This window comes from Euleptes europaea, chromosome 11 (assembly GCF_029931775.1).
Source record: "Euleptes europaea isolate rEulEur1 chromosome 11, rEulEur1.hap1, whole genome shotgun sequence".
In the NCBI taxonomy this organism is placed as follows: domain Eukaryota; kingdom Metazoa; phylum Chordata; class Lepidosauria; order Squamata; family Sphaerodactylidae; genus Euleptes; species Euleptes europaea.
Window position 1 is genome coordinate 54,691,709 of NC_079322.1, and position 22,270 is coordinate 54,713,978.

The 22,270-nt window shown below is 45.1% G+C and overlaps 1 protein-coding gene across 4 annotated transcripts in view; it reads right to left on the reverse strand.

Moving 5' to 3' along the window:
* Nucleotides 1-22,270, reverse strand: part of FAM171A1 (family with sequence similarity 171 member A1) — an 88,445-nt gene that overhangs the window by 18,994 nt on the left and 47,181 nt on the right. For 3 of the 4 annotated variants that reach the window (XM_056857399.1, XM_056857402.1, XM_056857400.1), the window contains 2 exons: nt 7,580-7,738; nt 4,935-5,111 (listed from right to left, as the gene is read on the reverse strand). In XM_056857399.1, coding sequence (XP_056713377.1) covers nt 4,935-5,111; nt 7,580-7,738 — 336 coding nt within the window. The remainder of the gene's footprint in view (nt 1-4,934; nt 5,112-7,579; nt 7,739-22,270) is intronic. The other variant, XM_056857401.1, reaches the window with a different exon arrangement.

The following is a 22,270-nucleotide window of genomic DNA, read 5'->3' on the forward strand; positions in this document are numbered from 1 at the left end:
CATAAGAAGAGACTAGGTACATTGCAAAAGATGCAACCAAAGCAATGACTTCAAATGACTTTTGCAAGTGAGCCAAGTCACACACTGCAGAAATGGACCCAAAATTCTACAGGATGCCAAAGTCTGAGGTATTTTTCTGCAGCTGAACACAATGGTATCAAAAGGCCCCTAAACGATGTCATGGAGGGTGCAAGGAACTGAACTCTAGTCTAGGTGGCACACAAAACAATCCAGGAAAAACCCATTTTTCCAGCAGACTGTGCATCCCAGAGAGGAAACAGTGACAAAAGTATGTGAGCAGGAAATGGGGGGGAAAACAAGGCAAAAGGCCAGTGATGAGCTTCTATCAAACACGGGAAATGATTTAAAATGTGAAATAAAGCTTGTGAATTTCACTGTTACAGGAAACTCAGCAGGATACCCACAGGTCTCTATAGCTATATCAACATCCCATGCTGATGGATGGGAGAATATTTCAGGCTTTGAGTCAAAGGCATGACTATTCATGCTGTATATGCATTTCTCTGTTTGCCATTCTCAATACAAGCAATTACTGCTGAATAGAATGTGAAAATGTATCTCCATCTCAAGGATAAACTTAAAAATGTCTCCAGGGCGTAATTATGTTGTTTAATTTTATTAATTATTCAAAAGGTACCACTGCTTTAGTTTACATCCAAGGCAGTAAGTTTTGTTTGTATTGCCTTGTTCTTGCTTGGAGCAACATGGCATACAGACAAGAGGCTGGTGAAGTAAAGCAATCCATATGCATTTTCCTTCTTTTGTGCAATTTCTCACTTCTAAGGGCACTGACATGAAAGTAAGACTCACTGATCTCAGTGGAATTTCCCTGGCTGTTAGCTGCAGACACCCCCCCCTTCCATGACTCCCCTGAACTCCCTCTAATCCTTGGGTCCTAAGCAGCCAGAGATATAAGAGTCGTCATCTTATACTAAATCAGGAAACAGGACTGCGTGCAATTAAGTGCCACTTCGGGGTCAGGAAGGAATTTTCCTCTGGGCCAGATTGGCCCAGGGATCCTGGAGGTTTTCTGCCCTCCTCTGGGCACAGAGCAGGGTCACTGGGGGAGTGGGGGGGGGGGTAGCTGTGAATTTCCTCAATTATGCAGGGAGTTGGACTAGATGACCCTTGGGGTCCCTTCCAGCTCTATGCTTCTGTTTCATCTCCTGATGAGAGAACCAACTTCCTGTGGGGAAACCGTCACCTGCCCCAAACAAGGATCCATTCTGTGACTCTACTGAATCTCCCCACCTTCAGGCAAAAATGAACAACTGGTGTTTGCAGGACAGTCATTTTTACATTCCCTGCCCATCAAGAGCACCTTGTATTATACACCTGCCCTGTAACCTAATCAGACCATTTACCAACAAGATTGCCTCATTCCCTGCCCCATTAACATCCTCTTTGAAGTAACGTAAGTACCCTGGAAATCTGGCTCCTGCCACTGCCAGAAAAGGGCACGAACCTTTGCTACACAAAGACGCACTTATGCCAGCATTTTCAGTCCAGTCAGACTCCAAGGTTGTTCCTCCACCGTGATAGGAAAAGGCTCCATTTCACCCAGGCTCTTTCCATGTCACTTTAGAACTCTGATACCCTGCTCATGCTACAGGAACCAGGCAGCATGTGAATCTTTCTCTCTCTTGTTGAACCTTACTCTGCTCATCTGTGTTACCTTTCCCCTCCCTTCCCCAGCCCTCCTTGGCCTAAGCTCAGCTTCCCACATCCCCATTCTGGCAACCCCCTCCTTTAAGCCCTTCTCAGCACAACTTCGAACCCCACTCTCACCTCTACTTCCCTCACCCGCAGTATCCCTTTCTCTCCTTCTCTTTCCCCCTCCTTCCTACCCAGCTTCCTTCCTGGGACACTAGCCACACGCTTACCTCATGGGTGGCTCTATATGGGTGGATACATCTAGCTTGATGGGACCATTTCCACTAGGAACTGTTTAAATTGCTTGTTCCCCTATTATGTGCTTGGACTCCCTGATTCATTGGCTCTTAGCATATTCCCCAGTCTCAGAGTATATTACTGCATGGCCTTTTAGCCTGTCTTCCAGTCTTCCAGAATGTTAAATAAAAATCAAGTCTAGTTCAAATCAATGTTGCATCTTTCTCTTTCCCACTGCCCCCTGCATAACTACATCCCAAATATTGCTCCCAAGATTGCACTTAAGTATATATAGACCAGGATACCTTGGCTGGGTTCAGAAATGCACAAGCAAAGGTCATGCATGTATATCCTCTCTAGTCCATTGGGTGCTATCATCACAGGGGAAAGGAAATTCACACAACCATTTTGGTACATGACATCTCCAGTCAATCCTGTGCTGATTCAAATTATGACACACCAATTATGGAACCATACTATCATATACTGAATTCAGGTTTGGAATACACATTCGCTTTTAGTTTTGATCAAGATGTGGGGCCACTACACAGTGCCGGTAGCCTCCGCTTTGCATGCAAAAGGCCCTGTGTTCAATCTAGTTACAAGGATCAGACAGTAAGTGATGTGAAAGGCCCCAAAGAGCTGCTGTCAGTCAGAGTAGACAATACTGACCTTGACAGACCAATGGCCTGACTCAGTAGAAAACCACTTCATGTACTTTTCTTTATTTAGGACAGAACGTGGTAAGCAAAACTCACTACTTAAAGACAAAGACATAAATAATTGCTAGGAAGGAACGTTTAGCTGCTGGGTGAACTCTCTTTCTAGTTTAGAGAAGTAGTGGAAAAATCTCCAAGCGCAGGCCAATGCCCACGATCCAGCCCGGGAGTGGCTACAGGCATTAGGACAATTTTGGTCTATAGTAAGCATCTGTCTGCACTTTTTAGTTTGTTCTTAAGCTTATAGAAAATACTTGGCAAGCAGAGGAACCTTGTAAAAGAATAGGATTTTGCCTCCTATTTTATTGCTGCTGTGTGCATTTTTTATGCAATAATAAAGCTTCAGTGTCTTGGAACAGAAATAAATATGAACATCTTGAGCCATGGAAAATCAGAGCTTGACTTAGGGGGAAGGGATATGGGAAAGCAGAATGATTAAGCTCATGATGAACTAAGTTACACTTTTCCTAGCAAAACCACAAGCTGGTGATCTTGGTTAATGTTAAACCACAGTGAAAAGAAACACATTTTTCTGCATTAAACATTTGGAAACTGGCTTAGATTGGGAGGCACTCAAACTTTAAATAGCTGAGAAATCTAAACAAAAATGACTAAAGATCTGGGGCAAATGAAAGACTAACAAATTCATTGTGGTATGAACACTGTAGAATAGGGTCTATGTCATCAGCTGTAAGTCAAGGCCTAAATAATTGGCAGGTTATTATCTCATGAAAGAGAAATAGCCTTGCACAGAAACACAACATATGAGAAATCCAATGCATTATTTTTAAAAGATTTAAATGTGACCTATGCCACTGGTGAATAAGGTGCTAAAGGAAAATCCAAGTTTAGCCTTGTTGGCATTCATCTGTATGAGCTGGAACGAAGATTCCAATAAATACCACAGGGGTGAGTCCATCTCATTCAGCTGCACCAAATGAATGCCTCTGACTGCTGTGTAGTTTGTTTATTTTTAATACTCAGAAAGGAACGATATGTACGGAGAGGACCTTAAGCATTACATTCTGAGCAGCGTTCATATGAAGGGACTTGGCCACTTTCCCCCTTCCTATCGCAGCTTCCTCTGCTTCCTCTAATCCTGCTCCTGAGGCTCAGTATGGGGGACCTGCAATGGGAGTGGGGAATCAGTAAAAATACTGCAGGAGCAGAATTACCTCTTGTGTGAGTGGGATGAAGCACAGATTGAATCTAGCCTGATGTCTTTAAGACATTGCAAAATATTTTAAGCTATATGTTAAACATTACAAAAGAGGCACCTTGTATCTGCTGGACCATCTGCTCTGCTATGACAGCCCCACTTAGGATTTTTAAAAGTCTTTTTTGAGCTGTCTTGTAAGCAAGTAAGATGTGTCTTTGCTTCTACCAGACAGGGTCCTGTGATGGCCCCTATTTGTTTGAATGACCTTCCTGAGGATGTCAGAAGTCATAAGAACATAAGAAAGCCCACGCTGGATCAGACCAAGGCCCATCAAGTCCTGCAGTCTGTTCACACAGTGGCCAATCAGGTGCCTCTAGGAAGCCCACAAACAAGGCAACTGCAGCAGCATTATCCTGCCTGTGTTCCACAGCACCTAATATATTAGGCATGCTCCTCTGATCCAGGAGAGAATAGGTATGCATCATGACTGGTATCCATTTTTACTAGTAGCCATGAATAGCCCTCTCCTCCATGAACATGTCCACTCCCCTCTTAAAGCCTTCCAAGTTGGCAGCCAACACCACATCCTGGGGCAGGAAGTTCCACAATTTAACATTCCCCACACTGTCAGCTTTTCGGAGATTATGTTTATATGATTCTTTAAAAAATAAATTAGGCTGGATCCATTTATAAGGCTGGGTGAAGAACTTTTTGAAGGATTTTTTCATTGTGACGACTCGTTATGAGTTTTATTGTGATTTTACATGACACTGTAACTGGATTTTCTCACAAAAGAACCCAAGGCAGGCTACAAGTGCTGTGAATAAATTGTAATATCATAATCACCCCAGTCTTTATTGCATCCGCAAATAAGCTATAGCAACATCACAACAATTCCAATAAACCGTAATAAAGCTGGTAGTGATCCTGATTTTTGGAGCAGCAATGAGGCAGAGAACAGTAGCCTTTCCAAAGCATGCTCTAAACTGCAAAATGAGAATGTGGTAGCCCGTGTACAGAGGGATACCACAGATCAGAACCATCACAGATAATTACCTCTCATCACTTCCTGTCTGTGTTACAAGTGGACATTGTGAATGAAGTGATGACGTATACACCTGAGGTCAACGACAAAAGATGCTTACCGAATTTTTGGTCAAACCTCCAAGCGGGCACGTGGGCATTGTGCTTCAAGTTGCTGTTGGTTGGGAGAGGCACTGTTACAAAGATGGGCCCATTCACTGGAACTGGAGTCCCATCAATTCTGAGTAAGTGAACACTAACTGCAGTGACAGGAGTAAGATCATACCTAGTGTTATTTCCTGTAAGCAAATGAATAAAGTTATGGAAACAGATAAAAGATAACGTTCCAAGTTAATTTAAACACACAGGCATATTACACAATCATCTACTGTACTTATTAACAAATACCTTCCTGTTACCCAAAGTTGACAGTCACCTGGATAGCATTTTGCAAATTCAAGATGCTTGATCCAGTTAGTTCCAACTTTTTTCCTCTCAACATTATTGACTTATACAGGGGTATGACTTTTATACTTCAAATTACCTAAGCCTGGTCAGACACTTCCAACAAAAGTATCACTAAAACCATGCCATGTTGTGGTTCTGCCACCTGAAGGTGTGCCCCATCAAAACCCTCTCAGGGGCAAGCCATAGAGAAGTGACAACAGTGACAACCTGTGACCAGTTTTTCAGCCATCCAGTGGGACAGCTTTTACTCCATCCACAAAGAACCCAGTTCATGAGCAGAAAGTGCTTCTATTTCCACATGAGTAGACTGCCCGTTTTTCCTTCCAGCTACATCCAATCTTCATAAGCAGTTTGGAGGGGGGCACATGAAGGTTTCATAGTGGAAAGAAAGGCTGGAAAAGCACTGATTGCTCATGTGGAGTTCCAAACACAGCCCTTTAGATCTTGGCCATAGAGTCCTTTGATAGTCTGGATCTATACAAACATTCCTTGCTTTTCTGAAATAATGTGTGGGAATACATGTATTAGAGGCAAACTTGTGGGTAGACACCATCAGCGGTAACATACTAATTTTATCACCCACTTTTCTACAGCTGGACAAGTTACCAGCTCCTGGCTTGTGTGAACAATCTCTTTCTCTTACAATTCATGGAGGTTTTCAAGAAAGAACCCTTCTGAACAGAGGGCAGTCCTCTTTCGAAGGATCTAAACAGGAACTGAATCTATACTCAACCATTTGTTTTCTTAATGTGAATAACTGTGTTCTATAATCTTGAAGAGGCAACAAATTATAATTGTTGACAGGAGGAATACAACTGTAACATTATGCACAGTCCTCTAAGGTTTCCTTACCCAGCAGGAGGAAATGGCAGCAGGAACACTGCATCCAGAGGAACAGCACCGCCCACCCTAATTTCTACAGCAATAGGGATGAATGTTTTGTACATGTTGCTGCAGACCCATTTATAGGGAATGGGGTGGGGTATGGGGGGAGAGAAGGAAGGTTGCACCTATGAAGTATAATACAAGATTCTCTCCCTCCCACACTTAGCTAGGGTTACCAACCTCCAGCTGGGGCCTGGAGACCTCCCAGAATTACAGTTGATCTCCAGATGACTGAGCTCAGTTCTTGGGGGGAAATGGCTGCTTCGGAGGGTTGACTTCATGGCATCATATCCCATAGAAGCCCATCCCCTCCCTAAACCCTGCTTTCCCCAGGCTCTACGCCAGATCTCCATGAATTTCCCAACTTACAGTTGGCAACCCTACTCTTGGCACTCTTAACATCATGGGAACGTGTTTAAAACAGTTTTTAAATCAATCCTATACAACTTATACACCAACTGTAGAACCACAGGAGGGCTATGTTCAGCTTTGGCCTATCATAAGATGCGCAGGTTTGCTATGAATGAAAACTCTACATATTCAAGGTATACTCATTATCTACATTGTAGTAAGCTAACTTTCCTGGCCGGATACTTTGCATAGTGTTGGTATATAAGCAGAGATTCCCTTTCCTTTTATATATCAAAATATAACTTCCCTGCCCATGAGGCCCTGCAAAGGCTTCCATCATTCATAGATGCTTGTTTGGCATCCACCAGGAGTCCAGTTGTATGGAATTCCCTGTCCACAGAAGCACATTTAGTCTCTTGCTTCCTTTTGCAACCAGATGACAATGTTTCCGCTCTGTCAAACTTCTAAGGATTAAGGGCACAGGTTGGAGTCTTTTGAGAGTCTAGCTTATTGGTTCTGCTACTGGTCTTCTGTTGTTGACTTTTATCTGGTTTTTTTGTGGCTTAATTTGCATAGATTTTAGCATTTTTTGAAATTTATTTTATAACCCACTGGAAACAACTCCTGGAAGGCAGTCTGTAACTCCTATAAATTATGTAAGCAAACAATTGGCTTGGAACTCACTGTGTTGAAGGCAGCAGACTAGACTGATTAACCTCTTGTTGGGTTTTTGGTTTGCCCATACCTGCAAAAAACATGGGGGTTGCCAAGCACCCTGGCAGTCCAAATCAGACACATGGTGAATGTTTTCACATGAGCAGGTCACATGTTTTGCAAGCCTGACTTAGTCTACCAACGAAGGCATTAGAACACTAATTTTAAAACGATAACCAAAGAGATTGATCAATGTGGCTTTTCTAGGATTTTTTGCCACCTTGACACCTTTTCTCTGTGAAAACTACTTTAAGTTGGCAACATCCTTTGTTGCTTTTAGTAATTGGGGTGGGGGAACTGATCAAGGTGGCATCAGCTATTTAAAAAAGCAATCAATATTAAAATTTACCGGTTCCATTGCCATCATATCCTTGTAAATAAGGAAAACTATCCACTTCCCAAGGTGAACTAGCTGAAGTAAGAAATGCTGTGAGGTCACTATAGCTGGTATTCTCTGGCAGCTTGAGAGCTCTCCTCTGAAAATGAACTCGGGGCTGAATCCGTGCACCTGGCAACAAACAAGTGAACACACACTAAATAAATCTGACAATATCCAATGACCCAGTAAATTCTTATCTACAGAGCATGTTTTTATAAACTGAAATGTGACTTTTGCTCAACACTGTGATACTTTTGCAATAAAAAGAACAGATCATTTCACATTTTCCTCATTAGATCAGATTTAGGAATGTTGTCAGATGCAGCCAACATCCATCATGAGCTTCAGAAATGCATTCGAGTGAAAGCTTAAAACAATAATAAGATAAGCGTAAGTTATGTGGGGCTTAATTCAGTTCACCTACTGAGGGTGCCCTTTTAGGCTGTTTCACCTTAAGGCTGTTTCTACCTATCAAAATTCTTCAACATACCATCAAGTCATCTGCACCTGTAACCAAGCTGTTTTTGGATGTCCCACCTCTTTGCAATTTAAAACTTTGTCCCTAGAAAAAAACCAGGTGAGATCCCAGGTTGAGCCCAGTCTCTTGAAGAAATGTCAACATGGTAACATGACAGTTCTATCTATCTAGGGCACGCTTTAGGCCAAAAGGCAGTTTCTGGGAACTGTAGTGACCACAGGTCCAATAGTATGGTTATCAAGATGTACCCCAGGCCTCCAAATGAGTCTCCTTCCGGAGCCAGCCACAGAGCTCAGTCCTGGTACATTCTTCAGTTAAGGAAGACAGCAGCTTCAAAGAGCCACTGGTCCTCTGATCCATTCAGTTTTTGAGAGTCGAGTGGACAAGCCCCAGGCATGCTGATCTGTACCCTACTGACCACTGGATCCTTCACAGCATGCAGGAGTCTCCACTGAGTCTGGGATTTTTTAACAAAACAGCAACTACTGTAGAACAAATCCACTTAGACAACAGCAAGATGGCTAGGTTCAGCTGTGGCGCTGAAGTAGCCAGCTCATTGTATTAGGGTCCCAGCTGAACAGCCCCTTTAGGGACAGATATTACACTGCTGAATACTCAACCAATAATGAAACTTTTATTCAACGCCTCTGAATGTTATCAGAAGAGATTTTGAGTCCTGAAAGGGTTATAGTCAGCATCATGTAGGATCTATCATTTTTGTTCTGTTTAGACATCTGCTTATGAAGCCAAAGGATCTCTCCAGAAATCCGTACTATTAACAAAGGTTTCCAACAAACACAGCAAGGCCCGTCTGCAAGCTTTTCCATAATGTGCAAGCGAAGATTTGAAACAGCTGTTACTGTATTCCCTAGAGCTCCTTTTTCAGTGCACGTAGCAGGCTTCCAAAGCAGCCTTCCAATCAAGATTACACTTCATCCCCATCCTTATAACAAAATATGGAGTGTGACGGCAGAATGCTGAGTTACACTATCTGGGGTTGTTCGTTCAATAAACAGCTGTACGTATGACGACGACAACAAAGACAGTGAAGTTATGCCCCTTTAAAATAAGGCCACCTGGTAACAAAGTAGAATTTAATTCTAGTGATTCTTCTAGCCATAAGAACCTCTTTGCTACCACCTTCCAACATTTACAATAGATCTATCATTAAACACAAAACACAAAGCTCCAAGCCAAGTATATGCCTATGAACAGGAACATTTCATACTCTTACCTAGTCAAGGATCTTCTTCTTTGTGAAAGAACAGGTGCGTACTGTCCCCTCTGCCATTCACATAAAATACCATATGACACAAGCCGTTTGTTCATCCCAGTTTTTCGGAATACCACCACCACGCGGTTTGCCTGCTTATACTTATTATTTGACAACTCCTTGTCTTTCTACAGCCTTCTGTTCAGCTAGACTGAATGCTAACCCCTCTATGGTTATGCAGGGCAGAATTTTGAATATACCATACCCAGACAAGGACCTGTCCTTGCTCTTCTGGCTCTATCGATTCATTAGCTCATGCCCTCTTGGAACGCCACTTTTACGAGGAACTTCGATCACGTTATATCTCTCCCCTTTTAACATATAAATCTAATGCCTCTGTGTCTGACATAGTGCCTTTTTTACAAAGTGACAGGGATCCCAAAGGCTACATTGTCAGTGGCAAGTTTTGTTTCAGTCCTTATATCCCTCAGACATTAGATATATGCTGCTCAGGATCAACGGATCAAGGAGCTGCTAAGGTAATAGATAAAGGTAATAAATAAAAAGGAAAGGATATGACACAAGTGCTGTACACAGACCTCAATCCTATGATTCTCCTGCTTGCATTATACACAACCTTACGTGTATTGAGTAGTCATACGGAGTGAGGCACTTCTCTTCCATATGACCAAGAACTGTATCCAAGAGACTGTGGCTTAACAGATTAAGTAGGAAAGTAATTACTAATCAAACCCAGAAATTACATGCATATGCCTCAAATGAAGTGTCTGTGGGAACTTCAGAGTTTAAGTGTAGCTTCACCATCCACCAGCAACTTTGTAAATATAAAAGAATGGGGAAAACCTTGTAACCAGAAGCCAATCAGGTTCCTGGACAACAGAAAAAGACTGCGACTTTTAACTAAGGGCAGCTTTCCAGCAGAGGTCTTCCCAAGTTACAATTCCCCAAATCTCTTCAATTGTGATATAGGGGACTGAACATAAAAGAAGCATCCATGGAAAGAATATGCCCTACCAATGATCAATAGACTTCTTCCCATTTGAACAGGTACCTTAGTGCCAAAAATGTGGTTCCAAGAGATCTGCCTGCAGTGCCAGTTTATCGTAGACTGTAACTGTTGACACACGTCTGTCCAAGGGATGGCCACAGCAGCTCCTACAGTGAGAGAGACTCTGGGCACACCAAAGGATCCCATTGGGACTCCTTTCCATAGTGGGTTGAGCTTCAAAATGGCTCCAAAGGTGGAGTCAAGACCCTCTGCCTAGATATCTGGTGGCATAGTTTGCCTCTAGATAAGATTATGGCTCCTTTCCTCTTTTCTGCCTTGAGTCCTCAGACTCCAAGGTCCTTCACTGGGAAGTAGTGTGTCTCCCCTCTCTTAGTTGGGTGCTTTTCCATGAGTTTGCTTTACCTTTCTGGCAATCTCCAGTTGGTCCATCTAGCTGGAGTTTACCAGGCTCCTGTTTCTCAGCTCCAATCATTAGGACCTGTGACATAGCCTTTGTTACCTCGCTTCCTTTTCCCTCACAGAGAGGCAAAGCCACGTTTTATACCTTCTCCCTTCTAACTTCCTCCTATCTAACTCCTCCCCTCTTACCTGTCCTTCTGCCGGGGTGCCAGCGGTGTGTAGTGGTTAAGAGTGGTAGTTTGGAGCAGTGGACTCTGATCTGGAGAACCAGGTTTGATTCCCCATTCCTCCACATGAGTGGCAAACGCTAATCTGGTCAACTGGATTTGTTTCCCCACTCCTCCACACGAAGCCAGCTGGGTGACCTTGGGCTAGTCACAGCTCTCTTCGAGCTCTCTCAGCCCCACCTACCTCACAGGGTGTCCTGTTGTGGGGAGGAGAAGGGAAGGCGATTGTAAGCTGGATTGATTCTTCCTTAAGTGGTAGAGAAAGTCGGCATATAAAAACCAACTCTTCTTCTACCTGGCCTCCCCATTAATCTGGCTCCTCCTCCCTGCCTCCTCCTCTGCTTCATCTCACCTGCCAGTTTCTGCTCCACCCCCTCTGGCTGCCTACGGCTTCTGCCGCTGGTTCTTCTGCTGCATCCTCCTCCAATTGTGGGGACATGACCATGAGGATCTGGTGAGGCTCAGGTCACTCATTCAAACCCCTCTTCACCTCCCATGTCCTCTGCAACCAAGCCGCCAGGTCAGGGACAACTTAGGCTTCCCAAGTGCTACTTGGCTAGCCCTGTCTGAGCCTGACAGCCAGCACCTGGAAACAGCTGCTACACCACATTGGCACAGTAGTTTGGCAGTGCTCATTACAAAAACTAACAATCTGATTTCCTACATGGAAGGTCTTTTAGAGAGGCCATAATAAGACATTCCTGCAATTCTAAATTTTAAGACTGAATAAAGCTAATACTTTAAACAACAACAACATACTGAAATAATATAAGCACAGTTAATAACAGCGAACACGGCACATTTGTCTAACAGGAAGGAATCCCAGTCCTAAATTGGAAACAGCAACTTTACAGACTAAATACTTTACAAACTCTGAGCAGCCCAGGGGAATGCTTCATTTCCCCAGTGGTTTGCAATACTTCCTATATCTCGGGAGCAGCTCTGCTCAAACCAACACATACATGTCTGTCCTGCTTTGCATATGAGTTGTACTCCACAACAGCCAAAAAGATAAATAAATTACAGAAAGTGACGGTCTGGCAAAATGTCCATTAAAAAAGGATAAACTGTGTCTTCCTGCCGTAATGAACATAAACCAGTTTTTTCCCATGAACTGAGCAATCTCTCTACAAGAGAATTCTAATTACCAACGACTATTTCTACAGACAGAAATGATCTATTACTATTAACTATTGGTGGCATTTACCAATGTTACTTGAACTTGGAAACTCCTACAGGAGAATACAAAGAATGCTGCAAGCCCTGTTGGATTGATCTTTGAACTCAGCAGAGGGGAGAAGCCTTCCCAGATTAGAACCAGCAGAATTTTTATGAACTTCCTCTGTTATCAGGGATCCATTGTAGAGCTGGCTCATTTGGGTACAAGCTGCTGAGATAGACCCTTATTTGCTATGGGGGGGGGGGAGTAACATGTCGAGTGAGATTTTTTTTACTTCTCCTTGGGATAACTGGCCTTGAGAGGATTAAGTAGATGGGATTTTCCTTTCTTGGAATAGGACTGATTCCACTTGGAGGTGAAGGCTTTGGATTCCTGGGCTGGTAGAGCAGCCTGAAAGCCTGTCTTTTTAGCCACAGGGCAGGCCTCAGTCTGGACAGCTTTAAAGGAATCCTTAGACAGGTTACTGGTCATAAAGGAAGAGTTGGCTGTATGTGATTGAAAATTTGGATTATATCCCATTTTTTTCAGCCAGATTCATACATGAAATGACATGGCAAGCGATAACTTGCACTCAGGGTTGTTCAGTATCCACAAGAAAATATGCCACAGCAAAGAGGCTGTGAGAAAAAAACCCTTTCTAACCCAATTTTTATTGGAGGGGGCATTTGACCTAGGCCCATACCCCAACAATGACATTCTAATGTCCCCTGATCCGTAATGAGGATGGTGGGAAAAGGAAGAGAATATGTTGACCCTTCTTTTTCCAAATACTTGGTGATGGCTCTAAATATATTGTGGGTTCTTTAAACTACTGGTTAGTACTTCAGATTTTGCTATTGGTTTTTTTTCATTATCAGGGCTGGCATGGAACACAAAACCAAAAAGAAGTCTTCACCTAACGAAGACAACGATAGAGGGATAAGAGGAAACAGACCAGTTCCTGAGTCAAAACTTCCCCCACTGTTTTGATCCCATAACCAGGCCTGAAACCAGACTGGAATGGGTCCAAACAATCCACTCCAGAAATTCTTAAGTTGCCCATCCACCACTCATTCAATCACTTTGCTCAAGAACAGTACATTTGAGACTGGGTGGTCGTTATTCAGCTCCCCTAGGTCCAAGAGTGCAAGGCAGAGGTGACAACCCCTCTTTCAGTGAGCCATTTACTGTTACCCAGACACAGCCCACTGTTAAGTTGCAGTAGCAAAAGCATTTCAGCAAGACACGGGAGGCAACCATGATATCGTATTCAAACTGGTTAAGTTTCCCCTGAAGCTATTGCAGTTTCAGACTGCATTTTTGCGATACTGGCAAAACTGGAAATAATTCATGAAAAAGCAGCTTCAGTCATTACTTTGTAGGTTCACAGACTTGGGGAAGGAAGGAAGGAAGGAAGGAAGGAAGGAAGGAAGGAAGGAAGGAAGGAAGGAAGGAAGGAAGGAAGGAAGGAAGGAAGGAAGGAAGGAAGGAAGGAAGGAAGGAAGGAAGGAAGGAAGGAATTTTGTTTGTGAAGAAGATTCCTAACTGGCAACATTACTTTCATCTTCATGAAACTAAAATACTTCCAGAAAGTTTATCGCCAAGGGGAGAATTCTCCACCCACATTCAGTGGAATCAAGTAACAGCCATGCAGCTTTAGGACGGATACAGGAAAACAATTCCTAGCTCTAGGAGTGGTTGCCAAAGAGAACAGTGGAATATTTGTAGTTATGAGGAGACTGAATGAGCATCTGCTACAGGTTAAGACTAGCGGCTTCACAGGACTGGACTAAATAGGCCTTGGGGACATTCAAGCTTCATACTAGATTTCTGGTACCAATTTTGCTCATCATCTATAAACACAGAGCAATATGACTACTAGGTAAAGGGTTAGTCACTAATTTATTTTTTCCCCCTGTGATTCCAGCTGTCAGCTGTTCATTCTTTCACGCTGCTTACTTCTTCTGAATGGCGCAAAACTGGACCACACAGTGGGCACTTTTGTAGGATTGCCAGTTGTCCTGGTTGTCTGGGTTTTGTATGGATTCTGGCCACCTGGCACCAATACAATTCTTTCACTTGGTGCTTTCACAGATGTGGAATAATGCACTTTCAATCCATCTTCAATGCACTACGCGACTGGATTTTACTGTATGAAATGGCAAACTCCACTTGGCAAACGATTGCTAAAAGAGCCTTGGTTCACTTACCGTGAAGGCTTCTTCTGCTCGTAGGTAAGAAGGGCATCTTCAGTCTGGGTTATTTTCCTTCATTTGCTAGGGAAGGCAGGATTCAACAAAAATGTAGGCCTTCCGGTTCCCCGGGGGAAATGACCCCCTCCCTTCGGAAAGCCTCAGTAGTTGAAAAGCTTAGATACCAAACTCTTATAATTTAACTTTGTAAACAACATTTTTCCCCGATAGACAACGTAACAAAAGGAACAAACAGGTGGTAATGTAAACACCTTGAAGATAACATTAACAATTTCACTCAAGACACCCTCCCTTTTTTTTTTTTTTTTGCGTGTGTGCTTCTGGCAGGAAGTAGGGAGGGGAAGATGCCCTTCTTACCTACGAGCAGAAGAAGCCTTCACGGTAAGTGAACCAAGGCTCTTTCTCGCTCTAGGTAAGAAGGGCATCTTCAGTCTGGGACTTACCAGAGCTGCTAAAGAAATAGGGTGGGAGCTAGTCCTCGTGCACTGCCTGAAGCACACCCAGGCCAAAAGCAGAGGAATCTCTGGAGAAGGTATCCATCTTATAATGTCTTGTAAAGGTCGACAAGGAAGACCAAGTAGCAGCATTGCAGATTTGCTCCAGCGACACCCTATGTTTAAAGGCTGCAGAGGTGGCTGCACTCCTCACAGAATGCGCTCTAATACTTGCCGGGATCCCTATACCGGAATTTTTATAGGCTAGGGAAATGCAGGCCTTTATGGTACTGCTAATAGCAGCTCGTGACATAGCCCCACCCTTGTTAGGTGCTGTCAAGGAAATAAAAAGGCGCTCTGACTTCCTGATCTGCTGAGTTCTTCTGATATAAATGCGTAGTGCTCGTTTAACATCCAGCGAGTGCCAATCCCTTTCCCTTTGGTTAGAAGGGTGTGGGAAAAAGGTGGGGAGAACAATCTCTTGTTCGAGGTGAAAACGCGTATGGACCTTTGGAATAAAAGAGGGATCTGTCCGAAGAACCACTCTGTTTTTATGAAAGACGCAAAGCTCTGGTCTAACTGAGAGAGCTCCTAGCTCTGACACCCTCCTGGCTGAGGTAACCGCGGTGAGGAAAAGAGCCTTCATGCGGACCCACTTGAGGTCGACCGTTCTGAGAGGCTCGAACGGTGACTTTGTCAAGGCTAGTAATACAGTGCGCAAATTCCAGGAGGGAAATCTATGAACCACTGCTGGCGATGACAGTTTAACCCCTCTAAGAAATGCCTTGATGTGAGGGTGTTTTGACAAGGGGTACTTGGCTACTCGAGGTACCAAGGTGGCTATAGCGGCCAATTGACGTCTCATGGTGGAAACTTTAAGGCCAAGCTTTCTTCCCTCTTGAAGAAAGGCTAAAATATCCGCAACCCTTGGTTTCAGGGGATTTTTGGAGTTACGGTGACACCATGTGGCAAAAACCTTCCAAGTAGCCCCGTATATACGTTGAGTGGCTGGTTTTCTGGAGGCCAAGATGGTATCGACAATGCCAGCATCGTATCCCTGATCTAATAAGTCTCTCCTCTCAAGTGCCATACGGTTAGCCGATACCACCCGGGGTCCGGGTGGCAAATCGGTCCTTGTATTAGGAGGTCTTGTCTGGGAGGAAGACGCCAGGGAGGTTGGATGGACATCTGTTGTAAGGCCGGATACCATGGCCGCCTTGGCCAGTCTGGGGTTACTAATAGTACCGTGGCTTGGAGAGCCCGTATTCGTCTGATCACCCTGGGAATAAGAGGAAGAGGAGGAAATGCGTATAATAGGCCGGTCGGCCATGGGGATAAGAGGGCATCTGTTCTTTCCGCCCCTATTTGGTGATACCTGGAGTAGAACCTCCTGAGCTGGGAGTTGGCTGGAGTGGCAAACAGATCCACCCACGGGTTCCCGAATCTGATGGTGATCTGATGGAAGACCTCCGGGTGTAGGGACCACTCGGCCTCGTCGAGGTGTTGTCTGCTGAGCCAGTCGGCCTGAGTGTTCTGGACTCCCTGAATGTGTTCGGCAGCTATTGACGCTAGATGGACTTCTGCCCACTCCAATATCTTGGAGGCCTGCTTGTGTAGAGAAGACGACTTGGAGCCCCCCTGCTTGTTTATATGCGCCTTCGCGGAGATGTTGTCCGTCCTGATGAGAAGGTGCATCCCCTCTAACTGAGGGGCAAAATGCTGGAGGGCCTTCCATATAGCAGTAATCTCTAGGAAGTTGATGCTTTTCTTGAGATGTTCGTGTTCCCAGAGACCTTGGGCTGGTTGGTCGAGTAGGGTCGCACCCCATCCCTCCAGGCTGGCGTCCGTGAATAATTGGACAGGTGCCTCGTGAATGTATTGCAGACCCCGAGCTAGGTTCTCGTGAACCGTCCACCAGGATAGGCTCGATCTGGCAGAGACCGAGAGGCTGAGTAGTTTGTGTCGTTTCTTGGCAATGTCCTTCTGGAACGGGCGAAGGAACCATTGCAATGGTCTTGCCCGAAAACGAGCCCATGGTACCGACGGGATGCACGAAATCATGTGGCCCTGTAGCTTGGCCAGTGCCATAAGTTGAAACGTTGGGGCGGATGCTGCTTGGTTGGCCAGAGAGGAAATAGACTTCACTTTCTCGTCCGTGAGAATGAAGGAGTTGGTCGTGGTGTCGATGACTACACCCAGATGAGTCAGTCTCTGTGAAGGTGTCAGTTGACTTTTGCTCCAATTGATCATAAAGCCGTGATCCTGTAAGATCTTGAGTACAATGTTGGTGTGAACCCGACTGAGCTCCTGCGAGGGAGAGCATATGAGTATGTCGTCCAGGTACGGGTGTACCTGGACCCCTTGCTTGCGGGCCTCCACCATGAGGGTCACCAGAATCTTGGTGAAGACCCTCGGCGCAGATGTTAAGCCGAATGGCAGGGCCCGGAACTGATAATGGTCGTTCTGACAGGTAAAGCGCAGGAATCTCCTGTGACTCTGGTGGATGGGGACGTGGAGATATGCCTCGGTGAGGTCCACCGAGGTCAGGTAGGCTTGAGGTGTTAAGGACTCTGAGATGGACTTCAGGGTTTCCATCCTGAACCTTTTGTAGATGACGAACTTGTTCACCCACTTGAGGTTCAGGATGGCTCTCCAGTCCCCGTTTTTCTTTGGAACCGTGAAAAACACGGAATACACTCCCAAGCATCGCTCTGAGAACTCGACGGGCTCTATGGCTTGTATGTCTAACAGATGACTTATAGCCTCTTGAGTGCGGAGCAACTTTTCTTTGCCTAGAGGCTGAGTTTTGGAGATGAATCTCGAAGGTGGGGTTTTTCGAAACTCTATCAAGTATCCGTGATTGATGATGGAGGACACCCAGTGATCCGTGTGGGACAACTGCCATGCTTCCGCAAAGCGGGTGAGACGGCCCCCCACTGGGCCGACGGAGGAGTCATTGTTTAGACTGCTGAGATCCGTAGCCAGCTCTGTCTGAGGGCTGGGTGGAACGTGGGGGTCTTGCATAGCGGCCTCCTCTTCGAAAGGAACCCTTAAATGAGTTCCAGGAGCCTCTTCGCTGGTCACCACGAAATCTTTGGAGCGTGTGGGAAGAGCGAAAGGAACGGGAGTAGGTTTTTTGGTCCCGCTTGTAGCTCTTTGGAAGTGCCTTTTTCTTGTCCCTAGTCTCAACTAAGATAGGGTCCAGCTGATCTCCAAAGAGTTTCCTTCCCTGGTATGGAAACCCCATTAGATCTGCCTTAGAATGGTGGTCCACTTGCCAAGGTCTAATCCACAGAGCTCTCCTCGAGACTAGTTGAGTGGCAATGGCTCTGGCTGAAAAGGAAAGGGTATCCAAGGAAGAGTCGGCCAAAAATGTGACTGCCTTTAAAATCCTCGACACCCCCTCCTGGGCTTTCTTATTTCTTTCAGGAATAAGTTGGCGCAACTTGCGTGCCCAGACTATAGCTGCCCTGGAAACCAAAGCCGATGTAACTGAGGCGCTAATAGCTAAGGCAGAAGCTTCATGGGCCCGTTTGAGGGAGACTTCTGCTTTCCTGTCAAGAGGATCTCTAATAGACCCCATGCCATCCCTGGCTACCACATCATTGGAATGTAATGCACAGACAGGAGCTTCCACCACTGGGGGCTGAAGCAACTGAGCCGAAGCAGGAGCTAGGTCATAGAATTTTTTAGCTGTAGCCGGCACCTGCCAACCTGCCAATGGTTTGTCCCACTCTGCTGTAATCAGAGAAGTGAAATAGTCTGGGACTGGGATGGCTCGAGAAGGGTTAGTATGTCTGTGGAAAAATTCCTTTGAACCCTTAAGATTGACAGAGGCTTGGGGGTCCTGTGGCTCAGACAAGTCCAAAGCCTCTAGGGTCTTAGCCAGGAGGGAAGGGAAATCCTCCTGAGGAAACAGTCTAAGCTGTTTATCCTCTGGTTTTGGAGGGTCCTCCTCCTCCGAGGAGACCTCCTCTTCCTCCTCCCCTTCGTCTTCAGAGGAACCTGGGGAGGATTGGGGCTGCATAATAACTGGCCGTCTGGAATGACCAGAGGACTGGCCAACAGTAGGCTTTTCACTTCCAGGCCTCTTGGGTCTATGGAGTGTACTGGGGCCCTCTAAAGGATCCTGATAATCCTCTGAGCCTCTAATGGAGGGAGTAGGGGACGCTTGAGCCGCCTGCAGGCCATCCACGAAAACGCTCCTAATGAGCTCAGTAAGCTCCGCTCTTAAAGCGGCCAGCCCCCCGCTATCCGAAGCCCCCGCGAGCGATGGTACGGTACCATGTGCTGGAACGTGGCTAGAAGCCTCAGCAGCCGTGAGAGGTCCAGGCGCCTCCAAAGTACCCGCGGAGCATTCTGCGGCCTCCAAATCTCCTGGCGTCCGGCTAGCAGCCGCGCCTGCTGCCCGGTCCGCAGCCGGGACAGCCTCCGACTCCTTTGGCGTCCGGCTAGGAGCCGCGCCCAGCGTCCGTTCGGAAGCTCCAAGCTTCACCCGCTCCGCCACGGACGTGGCAGCGGGTGTAGACGGCGCCCGGCTAGCAGCCGCGCCTGCGCCATCCTTCTTCATCCCGGAGGGACGAATCTTTCTTTTTACCCCTTCTTTAGGGTCCAGTTTTCTCTTTCTTTTGGAATTGTCCCCTTTGGAGGGGTTAGAGGGATCCCCGCGGCTTGGCGCAGCCACCACCAGGAGACCCGGGTCTAAATCCACGGGTGAGATAAAATCGTCCTGGTTGGATTCCGCCATCTTTTTTAGGCGGGAAAGGAACCCCCAACCCTCCGGGCCCCAACACAGACAAAACAAGGGACCGACAAGGGAACAGACGACGAAACACCAATGACACAGGAGGTAAAGGGGTAACTGGGAAAGGCAACCGGGTGGGGAAAAATGGTAAATGTAACTATCTACTCTGAGTCTTGGAAGAAATATAATCGAAAAAATGGCGGAGCACCGCCACAAACCTGCTTCCCTGACAAAGGCAGGAAACAAAACTGAGGCTTTCCGAAGGGAGGGGGTCATTTCCCCCGGGGAACCGGAAGGCCTACATTTTTGTTGAATCCTGCCTTCCCTAGCAAATGAAGGAAAATAACCCAGACTGAAGATGCCCTTCTTACCTAGAGCGAGAAATGCATTGAAAGTGGACTGAAACTGCCTTATTCCACATCTGTGAAAGCACCAAGCACAATCATTGTATTGGTACCAGGTGGCCATGATCAGAATCCATGCAAAACCCAGACAACCAAGCAGCTGGCAACCCGACCAAAGTGCCCACTGTGTGGTCCGGTTTTGTGACATTCAGAAGAAGTAAGCAGCACCTCGGTTTTGTCAGGATTAAGTTTCAGTTGTTAGCTATCATTCATACAAAAATTGCCTCCAGGCACCTATTCATGGTTTTCAATGCACGTCTCAACTTAATTTTACTGTATGAAATGGCAAAATCCACTTGCAAGCGATTGCTAAAATGCATTGAAAGTGAATTTAAAGTGCACTTTTCAGCATGTGTGAAAGTGCAAGGCTCTAGCCTTTGTAGGTTCATGGATAAAATGTAAGCTGTGCTGGCAGTATGCTGCCCAGCCTCACAGTTAAAAAGATACGCCTGCTCCCGCTTTTGTCCATTCTAGCTAATACCAGAAGTCACCTCTAGGACTGACATACTTGCTTCATCTCTCCCCAGCGAGTCTTGCTGTTGTTTGGAAGACAGCAAATGAAAATCCAAACTATGAGACAGGTCAGGTAAAAAAAAATCCCCCCGGGTCCCTCTCTAGTTTTTTGTTGTTTGGGGGGGAGTGTTCTTGACAGAATCAGACACAAAGCATCTGTGCTTTATTTGTATAATTGTAAAAGGATTGCATAACAGAGAAGTTAGGCTGTCTCAATTTGGGAAAGTGAAATACGGCAGCCCTAATTACTGGGTGTTATTCAACTGGAATCCCTCTCCCCCTCATCTATCTGTTTGTCTGTCTGTCTAACATTTACCACAAGAGCTGAAATCCAAAGGACATTACAACCACCCCATGCCTTGCCAACAAAATCCTTATCATAAAGTGGGTTTCCCTTCCTCCATTCCATGTCATTGGCAGCTGCCGGTAAAGATGAAAATGACAGAATATTGAGTTTGGTCCACTGTAGGCTCAAACAGTCCAAGGCATTAGACCAGTGGTTCCCAACCTTTTTTTGACCAGGGACCACTAGGACTTTTTTGATCGGTGCAGGGACCCCAAGGTTCAAAATAAAAATTCTGAGAATTTGAAAATAAACTTTAATCATAACTGTTAGTTAAACATTAAACTTAGAATAACATTTGAAAATATATTTTTATAATAGAGAACTTTTAATTGAAAATATTAATTTATTATGGGTTCATAACTTTGTTTTGCGGACCTTAATTTAGTTCTCGCGGACCCCTGGGGGTCCACGGACCCCTGGTTGGGAACCAATGAATTTGACAAATTAATTCAGCTGGTGGTACAGCAGGCAAAGTACTGTATTGAGATGTGGCACAACACCAGTGTAGTCCTAAACAGAGTTATACCCTTCTAATCCCATTGAAGAGCCCAGTGGAGCAGAGTGGTAAGCTGCAGTACTGCAGTCAAAAGCTCTGCTCACGACCTGAGTTCGATCCCGACGGGAGTCAGTTTCAGGTAGCCAGCTCAAGGTTGACTCAGCCTTCCATCCTTCCAAGGTCGGTAAAATGAGGACCCAGCTTGCTGGGGGTAAAGTGTAGATGACTGGGGAAGGCACTGGCAAACCACCCCATAAACAGTCTGCCTAGTAAACGTCGGGATATGACGTCACCCCATGGGTTAGGAATGACCTGGTGCTTGCACAGGGAACTACCTTTATCTTTTTAATCTCATTGACTTCAGTGGACTTTAAAAGGTATAACTCTGCTTGGGATTGCATTTAGTATAGGCCTGGAATATGAGTGGCAAACTCACTTTAAGGATGTCAATTCTAAACAAGCACCCTGTTCAGGAGGATTACTGGCAGAGTTGGTAATAAGAAGAGAGATGCGAACTACGTGTAAAAAGAATCAACATTTTGAGGGAAGATAACTTAAATCTGTAGCAAGAAAAGGAGACTTCTATAACACATACTAGACACAGTTTAAAAACACTGTCATATACTTTATTTTGAATAATCCATTTCATTTGCAACCTTTACAAATCCATTTGAGGCCAGAAATTTGCCATATATTTTCCATTTTACCAGCCATAAAGTCAAACATTTTTTTTAAATGAATGTTAGCATTTTAAGAATGCTGGATTCTGACTCTTGCATCATTCAGCAATTTCTTACCCCCTATTTGCATAAAATAAAACACTGCCCTGGCAAGAAGACTAAAAAAAGCCAAATAACCAATGGGCCTGTTTTAAACTGAACTGTAAACATGACCAGGACAACTGTGAACAGGAGAAGCACATCTACTGGATTTACTGGGCTTTATTAAAATTAAAGACTGTAAAATAAAAGGGTTAACGACTCTGGGATAACAGTCAAGTTTTTT